A 24,278-nucleotide genomic window follows, 5' to 3' on the forward strand; every position below is an offset into this window, starting at 1 on the left:
TTATCTGCGTCTTTATGGATTTATGGCAGATTTATTGTTTTACACTGATGAGTATTTAGTTTGGTGGCTGCAGTAAAATCACATAAAAGCCTCAATAATTCTCAGCTTCAGTTGTTCTTTTTCAAGTGTTTGATTTTTGTTTTATTGATGTTTGAACTTCAGCTTCAGCAGCTTCAACACAAACTCTGAATGAGAAGAAAGTCTGAAGAAAACGAGTTTTTCATTTAATTAACTGGAGGAATTTTATTCTTAGAAATTGTTGCTCTGAATAAATCAGGAATGTAGGAAAAAATCTCTTCATTAAAGTAAAATTAAGGTTTTTATGTCAAAAATTACGATGAAGGCCAAAAACTTCAATTAACTTATTTATGTTTGGAGCTGAGAATCAGAAGCTGCGGGTCTGTTCTGCAGCAGAACCACAAACATCCAGAACCAGATTCATCCTGGAGAACACGGAGACCTGGAACAAGACGGAGTTCCTCAGGGAATCCATTTATCCATCCGTCATCCATCCATCCATCCATCCACAGAAAGGCCGGGAGGAGAACCCGTGGCCTCAGGTTCTCCTCCCGGCCTTTCTGTGTGGAGTTTACATGATCTCCCAGAGCACATGAATAAAACATCTGAGGTTCACTGGTGACTCTAACTGTTTCTAGATGAGAGGGTGAATGGTTGTCTCTGTCCCCGTGCTGGACGGGAGACCTGTCCAGGTGTCCCCCACCCCTCCCCCTCCTCACACAGACACCTGGACAGGTCTCCAGTTCAGTCCAAGGAGAAGCAGGTAAAGAGAATGGATGAACTCCTGCAGGTCGGTCTGTTTCAACTGCTGGGTCACAGAATAATTTTCAAAATAAAAGTCTGGTTGCAGGAACAGGAAACAGCTGATCTGCTCTGAGACACAAAACAACAAATAAACAAATAAAACAAACAAAAAGGTCTCGAGTCGTGTTAACAGGATTCAGCTCTGATGGATCCAACCTTTAGAAAATAAAGCTTCATATTTTCCTTCATTTAAACTTTAGTTAAAGTCTCCTGTCCTCTGCTGCCCCCTGCTGGCAGCTCCGAGGAACAGCTGGAACCAGAACCCCAGCAGAACCGGTTCTGACAGTTTGTCCAACTGAGCCTGAAGTTAAATTAGTCCAAAAGTTTCAGTTTGATTCTGGAGATCAAAGGTTTAGTTTTCACAAAGATCAGAGAAAAAGAATTAAAAAATAAAGTTTCACCACAGCTGAGTGACGATCAGAGTTCTGTTTAAACCTCCGGATCCAGAACCAGAACCTCCTGACCCAGAACCAGAACCTCCTGATCCAGAACCAGAAGCTACTGATCCAGAACCTCTGGATCCAGCCCTCATTTCATATGTTCTGGATCTGCGGTTCCTCTGACCGCTCCGAGGTTCTCGGTTTCAGTTCTTCTACCAGAGTGTTTTTAGAGGAACAACTTCTGACCTTTGACCTCTGACCCGGACGTCCCTCCTGCTGCAGAAATCAGGTGACACCAGATTCTGTTAGTTCATTTCAACTTTAATAACAAAAGAAAACTAAAATAAAAATCTGAAAATAAAAAAGGTACATGGCAAACAATAGACTCTGAAATGATTATGAGGATAATCATGGTCGCTGATGATACAGTAGAATTAATAAGTCACCATAATAATAATAATAATAATAATAATAATAATCAGAAGCAGAATAATAATTTTCATAATAATCTGTTTCCTGGGGTCACAGATCACTTCCTGTTTCAGAGGTGATGCAAGCATCAGGCCGGGCGTGGCACTTGTCAAAATATTTTCACACTTAGCAAAGTTACCCCACAGACGCACGACAGAAGGAGGACAGAACCAGAACCAGAACCACAGCTTCAGATTCACAGCACGGCGTGGAAAACAAACGACACAGAAAGAAAAGTTCAAAAAACGAAAGAAAAGACTCGTCATCTTCAGGGCTGGGAGGAGGAGGAGGAGGGCACATGGCTCGACCCGGAAACACAGAACCTCCATCTCCTGAAACCATCGGGGCCCCGGGGGGTCCGGGGGGAGGAGTTTAAGACTGATGAAGAGGAGGAGGAGGAAGGTTCTGATGGCACCGACTTTGTTCAGCTGAACTTTGACAAAAACAGATTTGGTTCTGGGAGGAACCGACCAAACCAGAACCTCCTGGAACCCGAAGGTTCCGGTTTTGGCAGATCCAGACAGAAATCTTTATTTTAACGATTAAAGATGAAATTTTATTGATCGTTTTTCACAATAAAAGCATAAAATCTGAATCTGTGACGTCGTTAAACATCAGAACTGATCAATAATCAATTATTGGCAACAATTCAGTCAGAATAAATTCAAAACTAGAGTCAGAGTTTTATTTGGTTCCAAAAGATTCAAGTTTAAAAGTTTTATTTTAAAATAAATAAAAAGAGAAACTTTAAAGAATTTGGCCTTTTATTGTTTTATAATCTGTTTAAATAAGTTCAGGTAAAACATGTTGGCAGGTTGATCAGGTTAACTCGGGTTTAGTTTAGTTAAGTCTGGTTTAACTGGTTTAGTCTCAGCAGGTAAAACCCGCCTGCAGCCGCCTGACGGCGAGCAGACGGAGAGCAGACAGAAAGCTTCAGATGTTTCCTTCATGAAGCTCTGATTCTGAAAACCTGAACGATCGATAAGAACAGAACCAGGACGGGCTGCAGGTCCAAACGGGTCGGCAGGTTCTGGAAGGACTCAGGTTTTACTGTAATGAAACGAGCTGCAGCTCAAACACGAACCAACAGAACCTCTCCTTCCTGACGGAGGGTTCTGATCCCGGTTCAGACGAAACTGTGATGAAATATTAAAACATTTAGATTCAGCATTTGTCCACCAACAGGAAACAAAGATGGAGGATTAACTGAAAACCAGTTTGAGCTGCGGATGTTTCAGCTGAACGGGTTTGAGTTTAATTATCTGAAGAGGAGAGATTCTACCGGCAGGAAACAGGAGGAGGAGGAGGAGGAGGAGAAGGAAGATGCTGGTGAGATTCAGTCGTTCGAGGAAAACAAAAACAAATCTTGACGCCTCTGAACTCACGGCTCAAACTGATTACAGAAGTTTTGTCTTTTCAAATATAGATTCTCTTTGTACAAGACGGCGACGACAAACATTCAGAACCAACGCAGCGATCCGATTCATTCCCCTGCTCTAAGCCCCGCCCACTGGCTGCGTTCGCCACCTTCAGAAAAACACGACGGATGGAGAGGACAAGATGGCGGCTGAAGCAGGAGAGGAAGAACGGCGTCCAGTCATGCCCTCGTCCACCTGCTCGGCCGGGGGAATGTAACCGTGTGTGTGTGTGTGTGCGTGTGTGTGTGTGTGTGCGTGCTGTCGAAGCGAGCGGGTGAAGCTGCGGCGAGCTCCTAGCAGTCCTCGTCCTTGTCGTCCACGACGCCTTTGAGCCGCAGGCGAGCGAAGTCCTCGAAGACGAAGTCGTCGTCCTGAGAGATGCTGCTGAGAGATGCAGGGGGCGGAGATTAATCATCAGTTTATTGATTAATCATCAATAATCAGTTTATTCCTGATTAATCGTCAACAAGCAGCTGAACTCACTTTGTGTCGAACTCGATCAGGTTGGTGTCGATGGGTGGGTCCGACTCCGGCACAGCTGGAACACAAACACATGAGGGTGAGCAGCTGAGGTTTCCACGGAGACAGACTCCGCCCCCTCAGGCCCGCGTGGCGGACATGTTCTCACCTGACTGGGGGCGGGACGCGGGCGGCTCCACAGGTTTAGGATGCATCAGGATGAAGGGCAGCTCCACGGAGACGTCTCTGCAAAGAGAAACGAGTCGCTTTCAGGTCTGAACTACAGCTGGGTGGCATGACCTTTGACCTTTATGGACTGCTGAGCAGGTTCAGGTAACCTGCTGAGATTAGAGATCATCTTAGTTTAAAAACAGAAAAATCAAACTAAGTCAACCTCCTGATGCCTGACGTGTCGGTAAAGATGGAGTCTCTTTACCAACGCCAACCAATCAGCCAATCAGTCCTTTCTTCAGAACCTTTCAGACAAATAAAATGGACCTCAGAACTTTACAGCAACTGACAAAACAGGAAGAGGAGATCTAAAACAGAACAGGAAGAACAGTTAATCTTCTTTACTTCCTGTCCACGTTCTGGACTCGTCTCACATCCTCCAGTGTCTCAGACCGGAGCTACTAAAAGAAGAACCTCCCAGAAGTTCTGGTTCTGCTCTGAGGAACAGCAGAAAGAGCAGAACCAGAGGATCTGGGAGGTTCTGAAACCAGAACCAGCGGGTTAAAATCTGCCATGGATACGCCCCGTGACCCCTGTGTGACCCGTTTAAACATTTCAGCTCCTAAATGTTTCATCCAACACCAGACGCAGCCCAGAGGGACAGGAAGTGATGTCAGCAGAGCAGGAAGTGTGTTTTACCCTCCGCGTGAGACCACCAGCTTGACTTTGACCCTGTAGGACACCAGGATGCCCAGAACCTCCTTGTTGGTGACGTCCTTCACTCTGAAACACACAGAGAGGCCTGCGGTCATGTGACTGCACGCCTGAGTGACCTCTGACCCTGCGGTCATGTGACTTACATGGTGGACGAGGCCAGGTTGGTGTCTTCGTGTTTGAGTTTCCCGTCCAGAGCGAGTCCTCTCTTCTCCCTGTTCTTGTCGAGCGTCGGGGTCAGAGTGTACACCTTACAGAAGGTGGAGCTGGAGGACACCTGGTCGCTATGGAGACGACACACTGCTGTCAGTCATACTGCTCAGGTAAGCCCCGCCCCCTCCTACAGACTGACCTCCCAGCAGTTTATACTGGAACACTGGAGATCTTTAAACCAGTTTGTGTGTAAAAAAGATTTAGTTTAACATCAAACTGACGACTTTAAACCGGTTCTAACCTGTTTACACTGACTTTAATCCAGTTTGGACCCCTTCACACCAACATTAAACCAGTCTGAAGCCATTAGCTTCATCTGATTGGTTCTCTTTGGTTGAAACCGGTTTAAACGGGTGTAAATGTGATGTGAAGCAGTGAAAACGGTTTGGAATCAGGGGGACTTACTCTGCCTCCAGCTGGGCCACTGGACATTTGTACTGAGCAGTGCTGAAGAGACAGATGTCTGCGTACTGACGCACTGCAGGAGGACACAGCTCGTTAACGACACCAGAACCAGCAGAACCTGAATCTGAACAGACGGTTCTGACGTACCGGAGATCTTGACTCTCTTCACAGTCTTGGTGGAGTTGTTGGTGACGTGAACGTTCACGCTGATGGGCTCTCCGTGGTAATACAGCTGCAGCGGTGCATGATGGGAAACAGAGTCCAGAGTCAGGAAGCTTCAACCGGAGAGGTCCGGTGTGTGTGTGTGTGTGTGTGTNGCACCACTGACCTCTTGGAGTCAAAAAGTTGACCTTTTAGTGCTAATATTTGGACTGGCAGCAGAACTCTTAATTAGTGGCATCCTTCTGAAGCAGACCAGACTTCAGGGTCTGTTCTTTCTGCTAACCCTGACTCTTCCATGTACCGTGGAATCTGCTTTCATTTATTTATTTAGCACATATTTAACACATTTGAACTCCTCAGTGTTTGCAGGATTGCAGGACCGCTCTGGTGTGATTCTGGAAGTAATGAACAGGCGGAAACCACGTCTGCTTTTCAAACTAATTGTCTCAGTAAAGTGAGGAGAATCAAAACAAACCACTCACTGTCAGTTTCCAGTTTTCTGTGTTACTGAGGGAAACAGGGACTCTTGTTGTGCTTTCAGGCTGTCGATAACCCAGCATGAAGCTGGACGGAGGTCATGTGTTCACACGTGTTCATGTTGGGGACGGCTTGAAGTTTAAAATTTTATGTTATTGTTAAATATAAACAGTGATGGGAGAAAGACTCTTGGTCGACCATCATCCCTCCACCACCGTGCTTGAGTGAACCTCTAAAATCCTCTGAAAGCATCTGGAGCTAGTTCTTCACTCCCAGCTTTAATGTTTAGTTTGTTTATGAAACAATGACACGAGTGTTTTTGTTCACTCGAGGTTGGATTTGAATCGTTTTAGAACCTGATCAGAACCAGATCAGTTTAATGTCCTGAAACCTGGAACTGTCTTCTTTCCAGGACTCTATTTTCTGTTTTTGGCTGTTTATTGATACAAACAAGCAAATATAAAATATAAAATCAGAATCTGTGCAAAAACAAACCCAAACCTCTTGAATCTTGATTTCCACAGAAATGAAAATAAAGACGTTCTGCAGAGTTTAGCCCAGTTTAACCCAGATGTGTCCCTCCAGATGTTTGCAGACTTTAGCTCGTACCCAGGTTCAGATCTGAGCCTGTTAGAGCGAGAAGCAACAGGAAGTAACGAGCTGCGTTTGACCAACGTTTCAAACCGGATTCTTCTCTCTGCAAAGTGAAAAAAGTTGTTTACAGCTGAGATCACATGACTTTATGTCAGATTACTTTATGGTGAATTACTCCCTAATTACCCCATCCCTTTGATGATCCTAATTATTTCCTGTTTCATGCACCATTTTGTATCAGAAATAAGGAAAATGTGTGAAACTGCTTAAAGGTCAGATCTCCATTTTTTATGTTTCTATGAATTTTTCTCCTTTTTGTTTGGGTTGCAGTTGGTGACAGGAGCTCAGTTTCATCCTTGGCTGCTTGTGATTACATTTCTGTCTCCTTTTTATCACCAGCACGTCTGAAAGGGCGATTATTTTTGTTTGTCTGTCAGCAAATATCTCCTGAATCACTGGACAGATTTTAGTGACCCTTTCAGAAAGTAATCATTGGATGTTCATCTAAACTGATGACTCCAGTCAAGATGGCTGCCACGCCTAATCGCCTTCAGCCAACACAAACATGCTTAACTCAGGCAGTTTTACAGCAGCTGAGCTCAAACGTGGTGTGGTAGTAGCTGAGAGTCGTCCGCAGCATCGTTTGTTTGAGTCTAAAACTCTGGGATGATCTGCATTCTTTCAAGCATTGGAAGGGTCAGGACCAGGGTCAGAACCAGGGTCAGGGCCAGGGTCAGGGTCAGGGTCGGGGCCGGGCCAGGGTCAGGGTCGGGGCCGGGGTCAGGGTCAGGGCCAGGGTCGGGGTCGGGGCCGGGGTCAGGGTTAGGGGCCGGGGTCAGGGTCACGGTCAGGGCCAGGGTCAGGGTCGGGGCCGGGGTCAGGGCCAGGGTCGGGGCCGGGGTCAGGGCCAGGGCCAGGGTCAGGGTCAGGGTTAGGGTCAGGGTTAGGGTCAGGGCCAGGGTCAGGGTCAGGGTTCCGTAGTTTGGTTCTCTGCCTGGTGTGAGGGGAAACTCACAGGTGAAGGTGAAGGGATGTGTTGGAGAACATGTAAACACCAGAACATTCATAAAACACAGACTCCTCTCGGCTTTTAATGCCGTTTACAGAACCGTCCTCCATTATGGCTCCACCTTATCACATTAATCCGACGGGAGGAGAAGCGCGCAGGACTCTGAGGTTCTCCTGGATGTAGAAACATCCGGCTGCCGTCGGGGCCTGAATGCATCACGGCTGCAGGGTGACGGGTGATCTGCTGACCCGCGGACAGCTGACTGCAGCATCAGTGCCTTCTTTGTTGGCTACAAATGAAATTTAGCTTGGAATCCTGTGAGCTACAGCCAAGCTGCTGCCGCAGCACCAGGGAGGTCAGAGGGACGGTGGTTAGAGACCGGCCTGAAACCCGCCAACTCGACACAGTGAAGGCCCAGCACTCCTGGAAGGAATGCTTATCGCCCATCACGTCATCCAGTCTCAGCTACTATCTGCCAACCTGACTGAGTTACAGACATTTCTTTGTTCTTCTCTAAGGTCAGTTGGTTGTGGCGGCCATCTTGGCTCCACAAGGCTGAAGATTCTACCATTATTTACTTTCATCAAAATTCATCCAGTGTTTCATGAAAACTGTGTTAACAGCAGACAAACACACAAACACACACAAACACACACAGACATGGGCAGAAACATGATCGCCCACCTTTCACCATTCATCAGCGGGTGATAATGTACCAGAGCTCCAGTCCTCCATCAGCCTCAGCTTCAGCTCTAATCTCAGGAGATAGATGAGCCTGTGTGTGTGTGTGTGTGTGTGTGTGTGTGCGCGCGTTGTTACTTCTGGGATAATGGAGAAATCTGCTGACCTGCCAATAGGGAGACCCCACCCAAACATGCATAATGGAAACACACAGACCGACACAAACAGACTGACACACACACACACAGACGTTCACTAATGATCTTATTTTAAAGGCATCCATGACGTCTGCACTCAGCACCGTCAGAAATAATAAAAGTCGGACATTTTTCTGGGCGTAAAAACATTTTTTGCAGTTCCAGGAAATCCTCCGGACCCACTTCCTGACGGGTTTCCCTTCTCCTCCTCAACACAAACATGAACAGCTTTCTGCTGCGACACCAGGAGTGTTTCTATAAGCTGCGAATCTCTGCATGTGTGTGTTTGACATGCATGACATGGGTGGATCCCCAGCTGTTAACAGCTCTGACACACACACACACACACAGATGACGCCTGAAATGACAGCATCTTCAGCCTCCAGCTGCCTGCCTCTCCCTGTTGACCTCAGCTGAGGGTAAAAATCTTCTGCTTGTTTTTATTTATTCCAAACTCAGATGTTTGTGTTCAACGCTGGCTGGAAAACTAAGGTTTGGAAACTTGTTTTTGGTCTGAGGCTGAAATGATCTGAACGAAATAAGTTGTTTTTTACAATAAACTTTTCTGAAGCTGCAGTTCTTCGTTCAGAACTAAGGATGCATCCATACCAGCTGTCTACACTCAGCAGAACCTTTAATTACACATTTAATCTGTTCCAGCAGCTGATTTTTTTGTTAAACTGAAATTATTTATATTAAAAATAATGAAAATTTAAATAATTTGTTTTATTGTCAGAATAAAGTCTAATTTAAAGTTTTCGGGCAGGATTTAAAAGACTGTAAAGTCTTCACAGAGGCTTTGTCCAAATCTACTCTCCTCAGAATGCTGCAGATCGATGGCCCTCGGGTTGTCCGGGTCAGAGGTTCTGACCCGGAGGTTCAGGGTCAGAACCTCTGACCCGCTTTTTCACCTCCTGATGATGATGATGGAGGCCTTCATCCTCCTGCCAGGAACTGAGCCCTGAGGTTGTCAGGAAGCTCGGGGAGGTTGTCCTTTATTCTGCTCGGCCTACCTGTACCTGTACCTCCTGCTCCTCCTGCTGCTCCTCCTCCACGGTTTCCCATCCATCCATCCATCCATCCATCCATCCATCCATCCATCCATCCATCCATCCATCCATCCATCCATCCATCCATCCATCCATCCATCCATCCATCCNGTGTGTGTGTGCGTGTGTGTGTGGGGGGGTGTACCTGTGTGTGTGTGTACCTGTGTGTGTGTGTACCTGTGTGTGTGTGTGTGTGCCTGTGCGCGTGTGTGTGTGTGTGTACCTGTGTGTGTGTGTGTGTGTGTGTACCTCCTTGTCTAGCGAAGCCTCCAGGTGCAGGGATCGGTCTGACATCAGGAAGCTGCGGGTCGTCTCCACCATGGGCTGAGGACCCGGTTTCTCCGGAGCGTACTGGACCTTCCTGATCACCAGACGGACAGAGTTCCTGCCAACGACACCGCTGTTACCAACCGGACCGACCCGGCAGCTCCTGTTAGAACCTGCAGAACCTTCAGAACCGGGTTTCCTGCAGGTCTGAACTCACCTCTTGTGGATCTTCTCCTCTATGGACTTGGCACAGAAAGCTCTGATCTCAAAGTCGACGCCGCAGGCCTGCAGAGAGGAAACGGGTCAGAACCGTCAGAACCACTCCCAGTTTTAGTCTCTTTATGAACAGGCTGAAAGTTTCTACAATAATCTGGATTTTATTCAAACTGAAGTTTAAGAACAAAAAGTTTCAGGAAAAACCTGAGAAATAAAGTTAAATAAATTAAATCTCTACAGAGATGATTCAGCATCAAATCTGGAGGATCTTTAAACTTTACAGATTTATTTCTTTAACAATCAGGAGTTAGTGTTTCTGTGATGAACGGAGTCGGCGGTACCTTCCCGGTGTCCTCCGGGCCGGGCTGTAAAGTGACGGAACACGGGAGGTTCTGAGGAATCTGGAACAGAACAGACAGAGCGGTTTGAACTGTCCACCAGGGGGCAGCAGATCCAGCTGAGGTTCATCTTCAGTTTCCTCCCATCAGCTGACAAACGCAGTGCATCATGGGAAACTGACACGACCATCGGGCCGACGAGCCTCAGGTCCAACGACCCGCCTGCAGGTTCTGATGAAGACTCAAGGTTCTGTTGGTCTGAAGGTCTCAAAGTTAGTTTGACTTCTGACCCAGACCAGAACCGGTCCAGACTCAGACCACACCCCGGTTGGTTCTGGTTCTGACTGGTTTGTGTCCACAGAGGAACAGGGACCAGGACCAGAACCAGAACCAGAACCAAAGACCCTTTTTGAAACTAAACCTTCCAAGAATCAGAGGAACAATAGTTCAGAACCAGGACGTTTCAGAACATCATTCTGATTCTGGACTGGGTTTTAAAGCCTTTATTTCTGCTCATGGTGTCGGTCTGCCGGACCTGGACCCGGACCCAGACCCGGACCACGACCTGGACCCAGACCTGGACCCAGGTCCGGACCCAGGTGGACCAACAGGTTCTGAAGAGGAACCAGACAGGAAGTGAGTCATAAAAAAAGGGTTTTTAAAACCTTCAGTCCATCAGGAAACAGTTTTAGGTTTCTGAGCTGCAGCGCTCTGATTCGGATCAGAACCAGAACCGGGATGATGCTCTCAGACCCGGTTCTGGATCCTGGACTCACTGTGAAGTAGAAGGGGTGTGCATGTTGGCCGAGCTTCTTCAGCAGCCGCTCCTGCAGCCGGCTGTTGGGTTTCTTCTCCTCGGGAACCGGCGGGAAGGCCTGGGAGAGAACCGGGACAGAACGTCACCGAACGGCTCAGGACGGACGGAGAACTGCCCCTCGGAGGAGGTCCTGCTCCTCAGAGGAGGTCCTGGTCCTCAGAGAAGGAGGTCCTGCCCCTCGGAGGAAGTTCTGCTCAGGTCTCACCTGGAAGGTGGAGATGTAGAGGTCCTTCCTGAAGGACAGACCCAGAACATCCAGGTCCTCACGGCCGTACCTGAACGCACAGGTGAGAGTGACGAAGACTGCGGCGAGGAAGAGCAGAAAACTGATTATTTTATTTGGTTAGTGAAGCTTCAAATAAATAAAACTGAGCTTTAAAGCAGTTGGATTTATTATAAACTATCCTGGTTTAACTCCAGAACCACTGAGGTTCTGCTCGGGTTCTGCTCACCTTTCCGGTCCTTCAGGTACTCGGGGTCGACGAGGATGACTCCATCTGTGGAGACGAAGCGTCGGTCAGAGTTTCACAGCTGAACGACTCAAACTTTACTCGTTAAAATCTCCGGGTCGGGTCAGAAACTCACCTACTGGGTCCACGTGGTCCAGGTGATCCACAAAGTCTCTTTTTCCCAAATAAACTGTGAGCTGAAACATCCGAAAACAGAACCAGAGGGTTTTAAAGGGTCTGAACCAGAATGGGTCAGAAGTAAATAAATCTGATAAAAAGGAGAAAATTAAAATAAAAGATTTCCTGATGAACAAAAAGGTGTTTATATTTCCTCTTCATGTGAATAATCTCCAGCCTGTTTTTATGTTTTAGTTACTGAAACATTCAGATAAAACTGTCCAATAAATCGTTAACTTTTACAGTTTCCACAGAACAGTTTGTTTGATTCTGTTTTCCATCAAACTGCAGGTAAAAAAAAAAACATTCAGAGACAGGTGACGCTGCAGCGCCTTGTCCTGCCACCGGGGGCAGCAGCTCACTCACCTTACAGTTGGGGCTGGACTTCTTGAAAACTCTGAGGACAGGAGGACAGGTGGTGGACAGGAGGACAGGTGGTGGACAGGAGGACAGGAGGACGGAGGGAGGACAGGAGGACAGGTGGTGGAGGAACAGGTGGTGGACAGGAGGACAGGTGGAGGACAGGAGGACGAGGAACAGAAGGACAGAAGAGTCACATTAGTTCAGTTTGTAAAAAAATCAACCAGAAAACCTTCAGAGGAAATATTAACAGGAAGTGACTCTGCCTTTGTTAAGCTGAAACCAACTGTGGTTTGGGTGTCAATGACTCAAGTTATTATGGGATGGCACTGAAGGTAAAAGATGAGGTTTTTCTGTCTTTTAGTCTGAGCTGCTGACTGAACGTCTCCGTCCGCCTGAGGTCTGAACCAGAAACATCTGCAGCTTCCAGCAGCCAGAGACACCATCCTGCAGGACCAGGACCCTGCAAGACCTGCAGGACCTGAAGGAGCTGAAAGACAGGGACCCTGCAGCACCTGAAGGACCTGCAGGACCTGAAGGACCTGCAGGACCTGAAGGAGCTGACCTAAGTCCACCTCAGGTCCACCAAGAGACGCAACGAACGGCTCATTCAGAAAGAAATCGAACCTGTTTTCACATCAAACTCCTCTTTAAATAAACAGATAATAAGACTGAAGTTTTAGCAGCTGAAGCCAACGATGTCTGAGATCAACTCTTGATGTTCAGTGAGACCAAACAGATCTGATCGTTTCCTCCTGAGGTCCGTTTGTTCTTTGGTTAAAACTAAACGCTGTCTTTAAACCGTCACTTCAGAGTCACTTCAGAGTCATCACGTCTCTGAGGACGTGTCTAACACCTGCAGCTCAGGTGTGCTTCAGTCGGCCCTCAGGAGATTCATTAACTAACACACACACACACACACACACACACACCTGGATTATTCACACCGAGCTGAACACCAACAAAACAACCCTGCTGGAGGTCAAAGTTCAACCTGCCTCAGCAGAACACAGACGGACCGGGTCGACTCCATCATGCTGCCTTTATTTATTCAACAGAAACTAAAAGTGAAAGCTGGGAGGAAAAACTGGTTCCAGCCCTCGGATCTGCTTCAGGACCAGCAGGTTCTGCTGCTCTGGAGCTCCAGGTGTGAGTTAGCACAACGCCAGGGTGGAAAGACATCAGCAATGACCTGAGAGAAGCTGCTGCCCATCAACCTGGGAAGGGTCAAAGGTCATCTGGAGTCCCTCGTTCTACAGAGAGGAAGATTATTCACAAGAGACATTTAGGACAGCTGCTTCACCCTGAAGGTCAGACCGTGCAATGAGCTCCATCTCAGACTCTACAGGCCTCAGTTAGCAGGTCAAAGGTCAAAGGTCAAAGCCTCTTCTCTCTAAAAACAACATGGCAGCTCGACTCGGGTTCATCTGAAGGAACCAGAAGACCTCTGGAGCAGAACCAGAGCAGAGGACAGGTGTTTACCCAGAATGCACTGCAGCTGTCAGCACGGTGGTGGAGGGCTGATGGTTTGGGCTGATTCTGGAGTCAGATGTGAGGCCATCTGTCCAACAAACAGANTTTTGGCTCAGCTCTCTCTTCACCACGACAGATCGGTACAGCGCCTGCTTCACTGCAGACGCTGCACCAATCCGCCTGTCGATCTCCCGCTCCATTTTTCCCTCATTCGTGAACAAGACCCCGAGATACTTAAACTCCTCCACTTGGGGCAGGACATCTCCCCCTTCCACGGGTTTCTAAGTAAAAGTATTTCTGGTTTGGTTTTAAACAGAAACATATTTAACCTTTTTTATTAAATACAATAATCAGTTTTGTAGACAGTTTTTATCAGCTCTCCAGTCAGACCCGTTACAGTCTGGTAAAGATCTGGAGCCTGAAGTTTGTTCTTTAATCAGCTTTGAGGGAATCAGACTTTATCTCAAAGGTCAAAGGTTAAACCTGCTGAGTGTAAAACGTGAAGCTGCAGTTTACGTCTACCTCTCGCTGGAAGCAGAAGTATTTGGTCTCCAGTGGAGTCGGAGCAGGAGGGAGGGAGACGGGCTGAGAGATGACCCAGTTCTGCCAGAGGAGGCTGTGGTGCACGTGACGGGTCTGGGCTGCGCCCCGGTCCACACGGGAAACGCACAATGTCTCGTTTGTTTTAAATGAGTGCTCTGTTGGAACCGCTCTCCCTCTTTTCCTCTCGCCGTCTGTTGTCTGCTGCAGAAAGGATCTTTGCTTCTGGATCCCGTCCAGAATCCGAGCTTCCTTCACCTGATGAAGGGTTCTGGTTTTGTTGAACCAGTTGGGTGTTTGGAGGAAGAATGAAGTGAGGAAATAAAAGCCTGCAGCTGGCTCCAGGGACCCAGATCTGAAGGGAGGGGAAAGAGTGGTCTTGATGGAGGGACTTTCTTCTCACTATCATAAATGTTAGGAGCCATTTAGTTTTAATTCGAGGGTGTTGGTGTTGAAATCACCTTCTCTGTTCCAGAGACACGCCCTGCCAGCTGAGGCTGAAGATAATCACCTTTCCCTGGATTGGAGATTGTTAAAAAAACAAAAGCACCAAACTGCTCAGCACTTTAACCTTCCCTTTAACACAGACTTTTTTCTCTGCAGAAGCCCTAAAAGGTTTTCCAGACTTCCTCCTCATCTCTGTTTTTTTCACGGAGTGGTTCTGTCCAAACTGCAGAGTTTCATCACGTTCTTCTGTTCCTATGGAACCTAAAACTCATCTTTCACTCTTATACTGTTAATTAGCAGTCAGTATCATACCTGCAGTAGAAAGCAGTCAGTTTGGAGGATCGTGGTGAAGTTCTCAGGAGAAGCTCAGCTAACATCTAATTTCAGGCACTGAAAACAACTCAGACGAGCAAACGATGTAATAAATGTTTGTTTTGATCAAGAAAGTTTTTCATTATTTTCTCTGATGAGGATTAAACCTTGTTGGCAGAACAGCTGGTTTAACTGTTCTTTCTCTAACAGGTGGGGTTGTAGCCTCTGATCTGAGAATCTCATCAGTTTGGAGTTTGTAATGACTTCTTTTATTACCTCAGAGTTGTTGTTATGGGATTAAAACTCATCTGATTAGCCTCTAACAAACAGAGGAAGATTAACTGTTTGTCAGATTCTTTCTGTCCTCTGTCCTGGGTGGACCGGTCCATCAGGTCCATCAGCTGGTACAGGAAGTGAAGTGAAATCCTCATCCTGGTTTCTCTCTGCAGATTACCGGACGGGCCCGTGCTTCGCCTCCGTGAACAATCAGATGTGTCAGGGCCAGCTCACGGGCATCGTGTGCACCAAAACGCTGTGCTGCGCCACGGTGGGGCGGGCGTGGGGTCACCCCTGCGAGATGTGCCCGGGCCAGCCTCACCCCTGCCGGAGAGGCTTCATCCCAAACCACCGAACCGGGGCGTGCCAAGGTAAAGTCTGATCCCCGGAGCCGAGGCACCGTTCTGTTTTTCCTCTTTCTAAGAATAAACAGCTCCTATTTTAACACCCCCGCCTCCCCGCGGAGGATTAGTCCTAACTCAGTTGACCTGGGTGGACACCCGCTGTGGCGGGACTGTCAGAGTCGGTAACATGGGTCAGTGGCGGTGCCACGACGGACCCGACAACATCAGAACCGCGGCAGGGGAGGCGGACCGGAGCAAGGACCTGCAGGAACCTGAGATCCTCAGGAGACGGTCAACAGCCTCCTGCAGACTTTCAGCCTGATTCCTTCATTTTACTCACTTAGATTTATTAAATGAATTTAATTTCATTGTAAAAATGGCAAACATGCGCTTACATCTGTTGTTTATTGGAATTATTTCTAAAACTTACCTTTTAGTTGTAAAAGAGTTGTATAAAAACAGAAAGCAAATCTTCTAAACCCATATTTTATTTAAACATTTTTTAAAATGAGGTCATTCTGGATTTGATGGCAGCAACACATCTGAAGCCGTCAACAAATGCTGCTTAAAGCTCTATCAGGCAAAGAAGAAGCCAGATGTGAACAGATGTGTCTCCTCTGGACCAAAGAGGAGAACTGTTCTGAGGTCAGACGGGTCCAATGAGAGTAAAATATGGGTTTATGAGATTTACAGATCATTGGATTCAGTTTTTATTTACATTTTACAAACATTAGAAGCTCAAAGTTCTTAAATTGTTTTTGTGGAACCGAGTTTCTCTTCTCCCTCCACTGTGTGTCGTATCAATAAACAGAGTCAGACCNACAATGATCCCAAACACAGCAGAACGGTCCAGAACCAGAACCTCAGAGAGCTGAAGCAACTCCTCCACAACCAGGAACCCACTGAGAGTTCCTGCTTTCAGGATCTGAACATGAACTTCATTTAATCAGGAAGGTTCCTCTAAAACCAGCAGCAAACAAACAGGAAGTAAGGTTGTTGTTGTTGTTGTTTAACGAGGCGTTCAGGAGCTTCAGTCCGTCTTCAGCAGCACAAACTCAGGCTGACCAGAACCAGAACCATGCTGGAGGCTGACAGATGAAGGAAACCCCTCTTCATCAGAGTTCACCACAACAGGAAGTGGTCTGAGCGAAAACAGGAAGTTCACCACAAACCACTCAGACCCAGAACACACAGAACCAACCCGGAGGTTCTTCCATGATGCAGAGTCACATGACCAGGTTCCTCAGGTTCCTCTGTAGAACCCTCATGGAGACGATAAAAACTCATTAAAATAAAAGACCTCCCATACCCAATCAGCCTGAAGTTACAGGCTCTTATTTTGACAGTCAGCTGGTCCTTCCTGTTCAGATGAGCTCAATGATGATGTGCAGAACCAAACAGAACCCAAGTCAGACAGCTGATGTGGAGTTTGTTCGTTTCTCCTGAAACACTTTGAGTTTGAGCCATAAAACATCTGATTAATATTTAATCAGGTCTCTGCTCTGCCTGGACTAACGGCTGTAAAACAGACTGAAACTCAGGTTCTGGACCGGTTCAGAACCAGCTGAGGATCCGTTTATCTGACTGTCTGCAGGAGATCCAGGAATAAAAAGGTCTGCTTATCAAGAACAAACAACTCCTTTAAAACAGGAAATCAGAATAATTTACAGGTTTAAATACAGCTTCAGTAAATAATGTGATTAAAAAGTCAAGAACCTTCAGGACAAGTTCTGACCCGATCCTAAACAACCTGACCTGTGTGTCAGAGTCCTGACCGGGTCTCAGAGTCCTGACCCGGTCTTCGGTTCTTTCAGGAGTTCCAGACTTCCTGAAGCTCTTTCAGTTTTTCTTTGGCTGATTTTTCTCTCCGTTTCAGCTTCTGAACATTTTCAGAGGACTGTTCTGACCTCTGACAGGAAAAGCTCCTGAACTCGAAGGATGAACCAGAGGCGAGTCGACTCCATCTTTAATCGGATCTCGAGTCTCTTTGGGTCACAGAGACACAAACTCTTCCAGTTTCTTTAGCTGAACCCATAAAAAGTGTAACAGTTTTTTAATTAAAACAAGACTGCTGATTTTCCCACTCTCCGGTGCAGCGGGTGGAGCGGTGTGGAGCAGGTGGAGCAGTGTGGAAACAGCAGCTGAACCATCTGCATGACGGAGGAAACCAAGGTTAGACTTCAAACCACCAGCTGAACCCATCTGAGTGACATCTTTCACAGAATCGGCCCACAAACACCAGAAACAGCTCATTCCTGCAGACGAGAAGACTCATAAACTTTCCACTGCTACTGTTGGCTGCCGCTGCTGCGCAAACAAGCCCTCAGATAAACTGAGAGAAAAGCCGTGTGTGCTCCGAGTGAAAACAGAGGCCATGTTTGCACGATGCTTCCTCTCCTCGCGCAGTTTCCTAACAGGAAGTAACGGCAGGAAGTGAGGACGGGGCTGGACCGCTTACAGAAGTCCATCCAGCCACAGATCGTGAAGAGAAGTTACAAGTTTCAACATTTTATGTGAACCAAACATGTCAACACAGAGACAACCCAGGAAGCTGCGTGTTTATACTGTGTTCCTCTCCACAGGATTCACGCTCTCCTCTATGTCCATTTTACACGTTTTACTCCTGAAAGAATCTGCTGACAGCTCACGTTTCTGATCTGATCCGAGTGGGTTTCAGCTGGTTTCCCTCCTCCTCACATCCGATACAGAACCGCCGAACCCAGAAAGAGGAAACATCAGGAGGAACGTCTGAAAGCACTTCTGTGGTCTGAAGACAAGCAGCTCGTTTCGGGCTGTTTTCAACTGGAGCAGACTCAGAAACACAAACAGCTCTGAGCCCGGGGCCGTGAGATCTGATCTGTCTCTGATCCAGACAAGCAGACATTCACTCAGAATGATGCCGTCCTCCTTCAGGGCCGGTCGGACCACAGAATTATTTCTACATAACAAGAGGGGGCGTTTTTAATTTGTCATCTCTTTCTTCTAACTTCCAAGTTTCCGTCCACGTTCTTAGTATTCAGTGGTGCTGTCTTTAACTGTCTTTCACCGTTTTTGTCCGTCCCACTCAGGTCAAACAGTTTTCTGGACTTCCGTCCCGCTCCTCCTGACAGAACCGAGTCAGGGTTTGGGTCTCTGGGACTGAGATCAGGACTTTGTTGTCCTTAAACCACTCAGTAACTAACCTGTCCATCTGCTGAGGGACATTGTCCACTTGGAGACCCATTTGTGTCCACGCTTTGACTTCCTGCCTGTCTTGAGAGGTTTCAGGATCTCCACATTCTTTCCTTGTGATGCAAACTAATTTGTGAAGTCCAACAGTCCCTCCTGCAGCGAAACACCCCCACAACATGATGGTGCCACCCCTGTGCTTCACAGTTCACAGCGACAGTCATCATGGACAAACATTAGTGTCTTTGTCCCTGTGTCCATGTCCAAACTGTAATCGGTCTCTCAGTTGCTGTGGGACTCGTGTCTTCCTCTCTGAGGAGTCTTTCAGCTCATGTCGGTCCAGGACTCGGTTCTCCTGCTTCACAGGTCTTTGTTCTTGTTCTGAGTTTGATTCACACCAAACCATGTTCATCTCAGGAACACAGAACCCGTCTCCTTCCTGATGGCAGAACGTTCCCCCGGAGGTCAGACCTGCTCAGAGGTTCAAACATCTGGAAACTGGACCGAAGGAGTTCATCCACACATCTGCAGCTGCAGCGTTGTCCCGTCAGACTTCCTCCTCCAATCTCCAAATATAAACACGGAAACTCAAGTGTTTCCATCACTACAGGAAAACCTGATTTTAACCAAATCTTTGCAGATTAAAGCATCAATGGCCGCCTTCATTTCCTGCCTTCATGAGGCGGTTCTGATGTTTGACAGCTCGTCGTTTGCTTCTTACTCCTAAATTCTCCTCATTCCTGGACTCTTGGTGGGACAGAGGTTTGGGGCTCAGGGCTCGGTTCTGGCCAGGATGAGTGAAAATGTTCCTGGGACTGAGGTCCAGATGTTTGAACTGAGAACTCTGAATGGTTTTCTGGAAACAGATGTCTGGAGCTACAAAACCCAATCAGATCATTGGCCTGATGGCTGACCCAGTTCTGGTCCCTGACCTGGTCCTGGTCCCGGCCCCGGTCCAAAGACCGGAGGTTCTTCAGCATTTTTGAAGGATTTTCTGTGGACACCACACGGAGCTACTATTGGCTCAGCCAGCTGTCAATCAACAGCTGAAGTTTATATTTTTTAAACATCAAGAGTGTTTCCATGGAAACTGGACTGATAACAGAATATGAGATTAGAAGCTAATCTTAATAATCTGAGTGATCTGTGGGAATAAACTGAACTTCTTATTTGATTTAAAGAGGATTTTTTGAGTTTTTGTTGCTGAAAAAATAAAGATTTGTCGGTCAAATTTAGATCCCTGAAGGAGGATTTCCTGCTGCGCTCCGGGCTGGGATCTCTGAGCTGAAAAATGTTTCAAATTCAAATCATTAATGTTGTCCCTTTTGTCTGGTGGAGGAACTGGGACTCCGAGCAGCTCCAGGTGAGACACACCTGTTCAGTCTGCAGCAGGAAGAGCTGCACGCAAAAAAGGCTTCAAAATCTGGATATCAGAGCAAACAGGAGGACAAGAGAGCAGCTTTAAGAGCCCGAATCTGCCCCGAGTCCCTGCAGGAAGTCAATAATAAAAACAGTTTCCTGCTTTTTGGCTGAAAATGTTTATTTTTCATGAAACCTCGGGAGGAAGAGCCTTCAAACAGCTGATCAACGGAAGCCCGCAGGGCTCAAAATAACACAAATCAAAAGGATAAAATCAGCTTAAAGATGTTCAATATCTTGTCTGTAAGGCTGAGTGTGTGAGAAAACAGAAATATCTGCAGTTTCCGTGTTTTTAAGCCCGTTAAATGCTGCCGTTAACCGAGTGTCCAATCCGCCCACCAGCGTTCATGTTCCGGCCGTGTTTTCATGGAGGTTCCGGTCCAAAACACTAAAACAATCAGCCTCGTGTATGAGCACCGTGTTACACTGATGATAATAAATCTGAGAGGGACCACAGAACCTCCGAACCGAGCCCGGAGCACCGAGCTGTCCAGCGGAGCCGCGCCGCGGCCAGCTAACCCCACCCTGCTGGGCTAAGCTCGCCTCCGGCGGAGCGGCTCGGTGTCTCCGGGGCTAAAAACACGACCCAGGGAGGGGGGTTCGGGCAGACCCGGTTCGGATGTCGCCCCCCTGTCCACGGAGCAGGTAAACCCCTGCAGCACCGTGCCCCCGCCCGGGCCAACAGCTCGGCTGCTAGCGCTAGCGGAGTGCGTGAGAAGCGAAGCTAACAGCGGCTAGCCGTCCTACCTGGTGCCCGCCTTGTCCCCCATCTCCTCGGCAGGCGGACGGTGACAGGATCCCGACAAACTGAAGCCGGACTCGGTGTTGCCTTGGCTGTAATGAGACGGGTTCGGTTCCGGAGGTTCGGTTCAGCCGTCCATCCACAGCGGCGCAGCGGTAACTAGTTTATGCTAATTAGCTGTAGCGCCGCCTCGGCTCCTCGAGCTTCCGCAAAGGCACGATCTCTGCGCGTGTGTGTGCGCGCGGGGGTAGCTGTCTCTGTGAGGACCGCGCGCTCAGCTTTACCGCACTACTGAGGACCGCCCGGCTGCTGCCGCGCGTCCGGGGGCTGGGTCAGAGGTTAAAGGTGGGTTCTGATGGTACTGAAGGTTAATGAGACGAGACACCGAGTGTGTGCGTGCGCGCGTGTGTATACAAGATTGCGCAACTCGGAGTCTCCATCAGCAGGAAGAGAGGAATGGGTCCGAATCAGACCTGCTGAGGGGCCAGAGGTTAGAGGTCTGAGAGACCCNCAGCGTGCACGTTGATAATCTTGTTCTGTTTGTGTGCAGACGTGGACGAGTGCCAGGCCATCCCTGGCATCTGTCAGGGAGGAAACTGCATCAACACGGTGGGATCCTTTGAATGTAAATGTCCCGCTGGCCACAAATTCAACGAAGTCTCCCAGAAATGTGACGGTAAGAATGAAACTGACGGCCATGTTGGTGACGAAGGGGACTGAAAAAGGTACAGAACCACATCCGTCTGTCTGTGGTCGACTTGGGCTCGGTTCTGATTCTGGACCACACACGTTTAATCAAACCGAAGCTGCTCTCAGGTTTCTGTCAGCTGTGCAGCTCTGAAAGGGCTGATGTGGAATTACAGATGTTTTACAGCAGTGGTCACCAAATGGTGGCCCGTGGGCCTCTTACAGGTTTCTTTAAATAAGCCAAACTGTTTGTGAAAATGAGGTACACTGATGATTTGTATTTATACTTTTTACATTTGCTTTTTCATGTTTTCTCATTTTTCCCTCAGTTAATATTTCTGCACAGAGACTGAAGCCAAACAGCCGAAACATTTCACCTGAAAACAGCTGAAGTTTGTTGTCATGAATGACTTTCAGAATCATTCGATTCTAAACTTTTTGCACTTTTTTCTGTCTCAAATTTGGCCTTACGATGCTGAAGATTTTCAGCTGCCTCTTTTTTTCTGGCTTATTAAGACACAAATGTGAGAGTTTCCAGATCAGCTTCAGCTTTGCCTTTCTGGTGTTCATCTTGAGACACAAAAATGTGCCGTTTTATTCCCAGAAATAATGGCCGGAAAGCTTCTGGACTGTGTAAGAGACATTCGAAACGTGTCAAAGGTTGGGTTTATTTCTGAACAGACATGTCTGATGAGCTCCCTGCAGAAGATGGTGTTAACAGAGGAGGATCTACTGTGGCCTCTGGATTTAATATCCTGTGAACATCCTCTCTCTGCTTCTCCCTCCTCAGATCTGGACGAGTGTTCAAACATTCCTGGTCTCTGTGGCGTGGGTGAATGCTATAACACCATTGGCAGCTACTACTGCAAGTGTCCTCAGGGATACTACACCTCTGTTGATGGATCCAGATGTGTGGGTGAGTTCCTGGGCGTAATGACAGTCACACGCCTCCAAAACCTCATCAGCTTCAATGAATTTACTTTACTTTTCCAATATTTAGACATTAAATACGAGACCGAACTGCTCAGTCATGAAGGTGCTGCTTTTAGTTTTTCCACATCTGGCTCTGCAAGCTGAACAAACTGAACTCTGTCCAACGTTCCAGCTGCTAGAATTTAGGTCAGTAGTCAGTTGCTTGTTTGTCGTTGCACAACAATGAGCCACACAATCTTCAGACTGAAAAGTGGAGTAATGTGAAGAAGAGGAGATTAGCTTTTAAATAAAGACTGCATGATGTGGAGGTTCAGCTCAGTTTCATCAGAAACAGAACAGGGAGGAATGTGAGTCAGAATAATCCATTTGACCTTCATGCACAGTATCACACTTTTATGCATGCATGCACACACAAACATATGCAAACACACGCTCACATTACCCCCTCAGGAGAGCATGCTAGGAAGGAATGTCTGAGTGTTCGCTGCCAGAACTCTGCTGGGCCAAACACCGAGCCGGTTTCCCATGCAGGAACGTTCCGAGTCTGGACCTTCAAGGATCAAACATTGAGCTCTACGGAGCCCTGAGATCCTGGGACTTAACCATCCGGTGGTGCAGCCCTGTCAGGTCCTACATGAGCATTCATTGGCTGGCTTTGAAACGAAACATGAAGTATTTGTGTTAATAGGCAGCTTGAAGGTGTGAGTCATGCTGCTGCGAGGTGCCAGGAGCTGCAGGACGGAGGGAAAGGCCCAAATATAAAATGATGTCTTTTGGAAGTGGCCTCAAATCACCAAATTATGGAAAGTGAAGCAAAAGCTTCTTGTTATCTCGACACACAGAGCAGTCGGCCCGGGCCGGTTCCATGTAGGAATATGGTATAAAATGTAAATAAAAACAGAGTGCAATGGTTTGCAAATTTCATCAATCTGTATTTTATTCATCGTGGAACATAGTAAACCTACACATGTCAGATGTTTCCTTAAAGAAATGCACCATTTTTTAGGAAAATCAGGTAGTCTAACTTTTCCAGCCTTTTTTTTGCTCCTGGAACAACTTTTCACAGACGTGTTGCTGCCATCAAATTCAAAATTACCCAAATTTCTTTTTAAAAAGCTATAATTTCTTAGTTTGAACATTTGCCATGTTGACTGTGTTCCGTTGTGAATAAAATATAAGTTTATGAGATTAGAAAATAACTGCCATCTTCCAGAACAGCCCAGCTTCATGCTGTGGTGTTTCTTCACAGATGCTCGGCTCGGGTTCTGCTACGCCTCGCTGCTGAACGGACGCTGTGCCAACCAGAACTCCCAGCAGCTCTCCAGGATGCAGTGCTGCTGCGACAGCGGCCGCTGCTGGTCTGACGGCTCCACGCCTGAGATGTGTCCCATCCATGGAATGGGTGAGTCGCTTTTCTGTAACATCTTCACGTCTAAACCCAGAACTGAACGTGTTTTTGTCTGTTTCAGAGGAATTCCAGAAGCTGTGCATTCAGACTCTGGACACTAACGGAGTGGTGATTCCTGGACGTGTCCCGGGGAGTCCAGACATACCTGGCATCTACCCGGTCCCTGTTCCTGGAAGAGTTCCTGAAGTGATTCCTGGTCATATTCCTATCCAAACCCCAGGCCAAACTCCTGGACAGATTCCAATTCAAATTCCAGGACAAACCCCTGGACGATATCCAGGACAGTATCCAGGACAGTATCCAGGACAGTTTCCAGGACAAGTTCCAGGACAGTTTCCAGGACAGTTTCCAGGACAAGTTCCAGGACAGTTTCCAGGTCCCCTCCAGCCTCCTCCACCAGGTACATCACTGCCTTCTGTTTCTATTTGGTTCTTATGTTCTGATCCGGTCTGAACCGATATCTGCATCCTGAGGCTGATCTTCGAGCAGCTTCAGGTCAGAACTGTACCGATCTGTCGTGGAGAAGAGAGAGCTGAGTCAAAAAGCGAAGCTCTCGATTTACGTTCCTACCCTCATCTTCGGTCACCAGCTTTGGGTAGTGACCGAAAGAACGAGATCATGAATACAAGCGGCTGAAATGAGTTTCCTCCGCAGGGTGTCTGGGCTCTCCCTTAGAGATCGGA

General features: G+C 47.5%; 2 protein-coding genes across 5 annotated transcripts in view; one reads left to right on the forward strand and one right to left on the reverse strand.

Annotated features, from left to right (window-relative positions):
• Nucleotides 1–1,502: 1,502 nt before the first annotated feature.
• On the reverse strand, nt 1,503–20,791 carry LOC108250682 (arrestin red cell). 4 transcript variants are annotated; one of them, XM_037979894.1, is made up of 16 exons: nt 20,573–20,791; nt 11,853–11,883; nt 11,446–11,506; nt 11,313–11,357; nt 11,066–11,163; nt 10,820–10,918; nt 10,047–10,106; nt 9,707–9,774; nt 9,472–9,622; nt 5,201–5,285; nt 5,054–5,126; nt 4,582–4,719; nt 4,421–4,504; nt 3,720–3,796; nt 3,575–3,629; nt 1,503–3,472 (listed from the first exon to the last, which is right to left on the reverse strand). In XM_037979894.1, the coding sequence occupies exons 1-16, from the start codon at nt 20,593–20,595 to the stop codon at nt 3,385–3,387; spliced, it is 1,236 nt and encodes a 411-aa protein (XP_037835822.1). In that variant the 5' UTR covers nt 20,596–20,791; the 3' UTR covers nt 1,503–3,384. The 4 variants fall into 4 exon arrangements, with proteins under 4 accessions (XP_037835822.1, XP_037835821.1, XP_017296165.1 ...); XM_037979893.1 differs by having other exon boundaries at nt 1,503–3,475; nt 20,573–20,790; XM_017440676.3 differs by having other exon boundaries at nt 9,472–9,607; nt 20,573–20,788.
• fbn1 (fibrillin 1) overlaps nt 15,047–24,278 on the forward strand; it is a 53,763-nt gene continuing 44,531 nt past the window's right edge. The window contains exons 1-5 of the mRNA XM_037979892.1: nt 15,047–15,265; nt 21,118–21,243; nt 22,045–22,170; nt 23,437–23,589; nt 23,657–23,995. Coding sequence (XP_037835820.1) covers nt 15,109–15,265; nt 21,118–21,243; nt 22,045–22,170; nt 23,437–23,589; nt 23,657–23,995 — 901 coding nt within the window. The 5' untranslated portion in view covers nt 15,047–15,108. The remainder of the gene's footprint in view (nt 15,266–21,117; nt 21,244–22,044; nt 22,171–23,436; nt 23,590–23,656; nt 23,996–24,278) is intronic.

This window comes from Kryptolebias marmoratus, linkage group LG15 (genome assembly GCF_001649575.2).
Source record: "Kryptolebias marmoratus isolate JLee-2015 linkage group LG15, ASM164957v2, whole genome shotgun sequence".
Classification (NCBI taxonomy): Eukaryota; Metazoa; Chordata; class Actinopteri; order Cyprinodontiformes; family Rivulidae; genus Kryptolebias; species Kryptolebias marmoratus.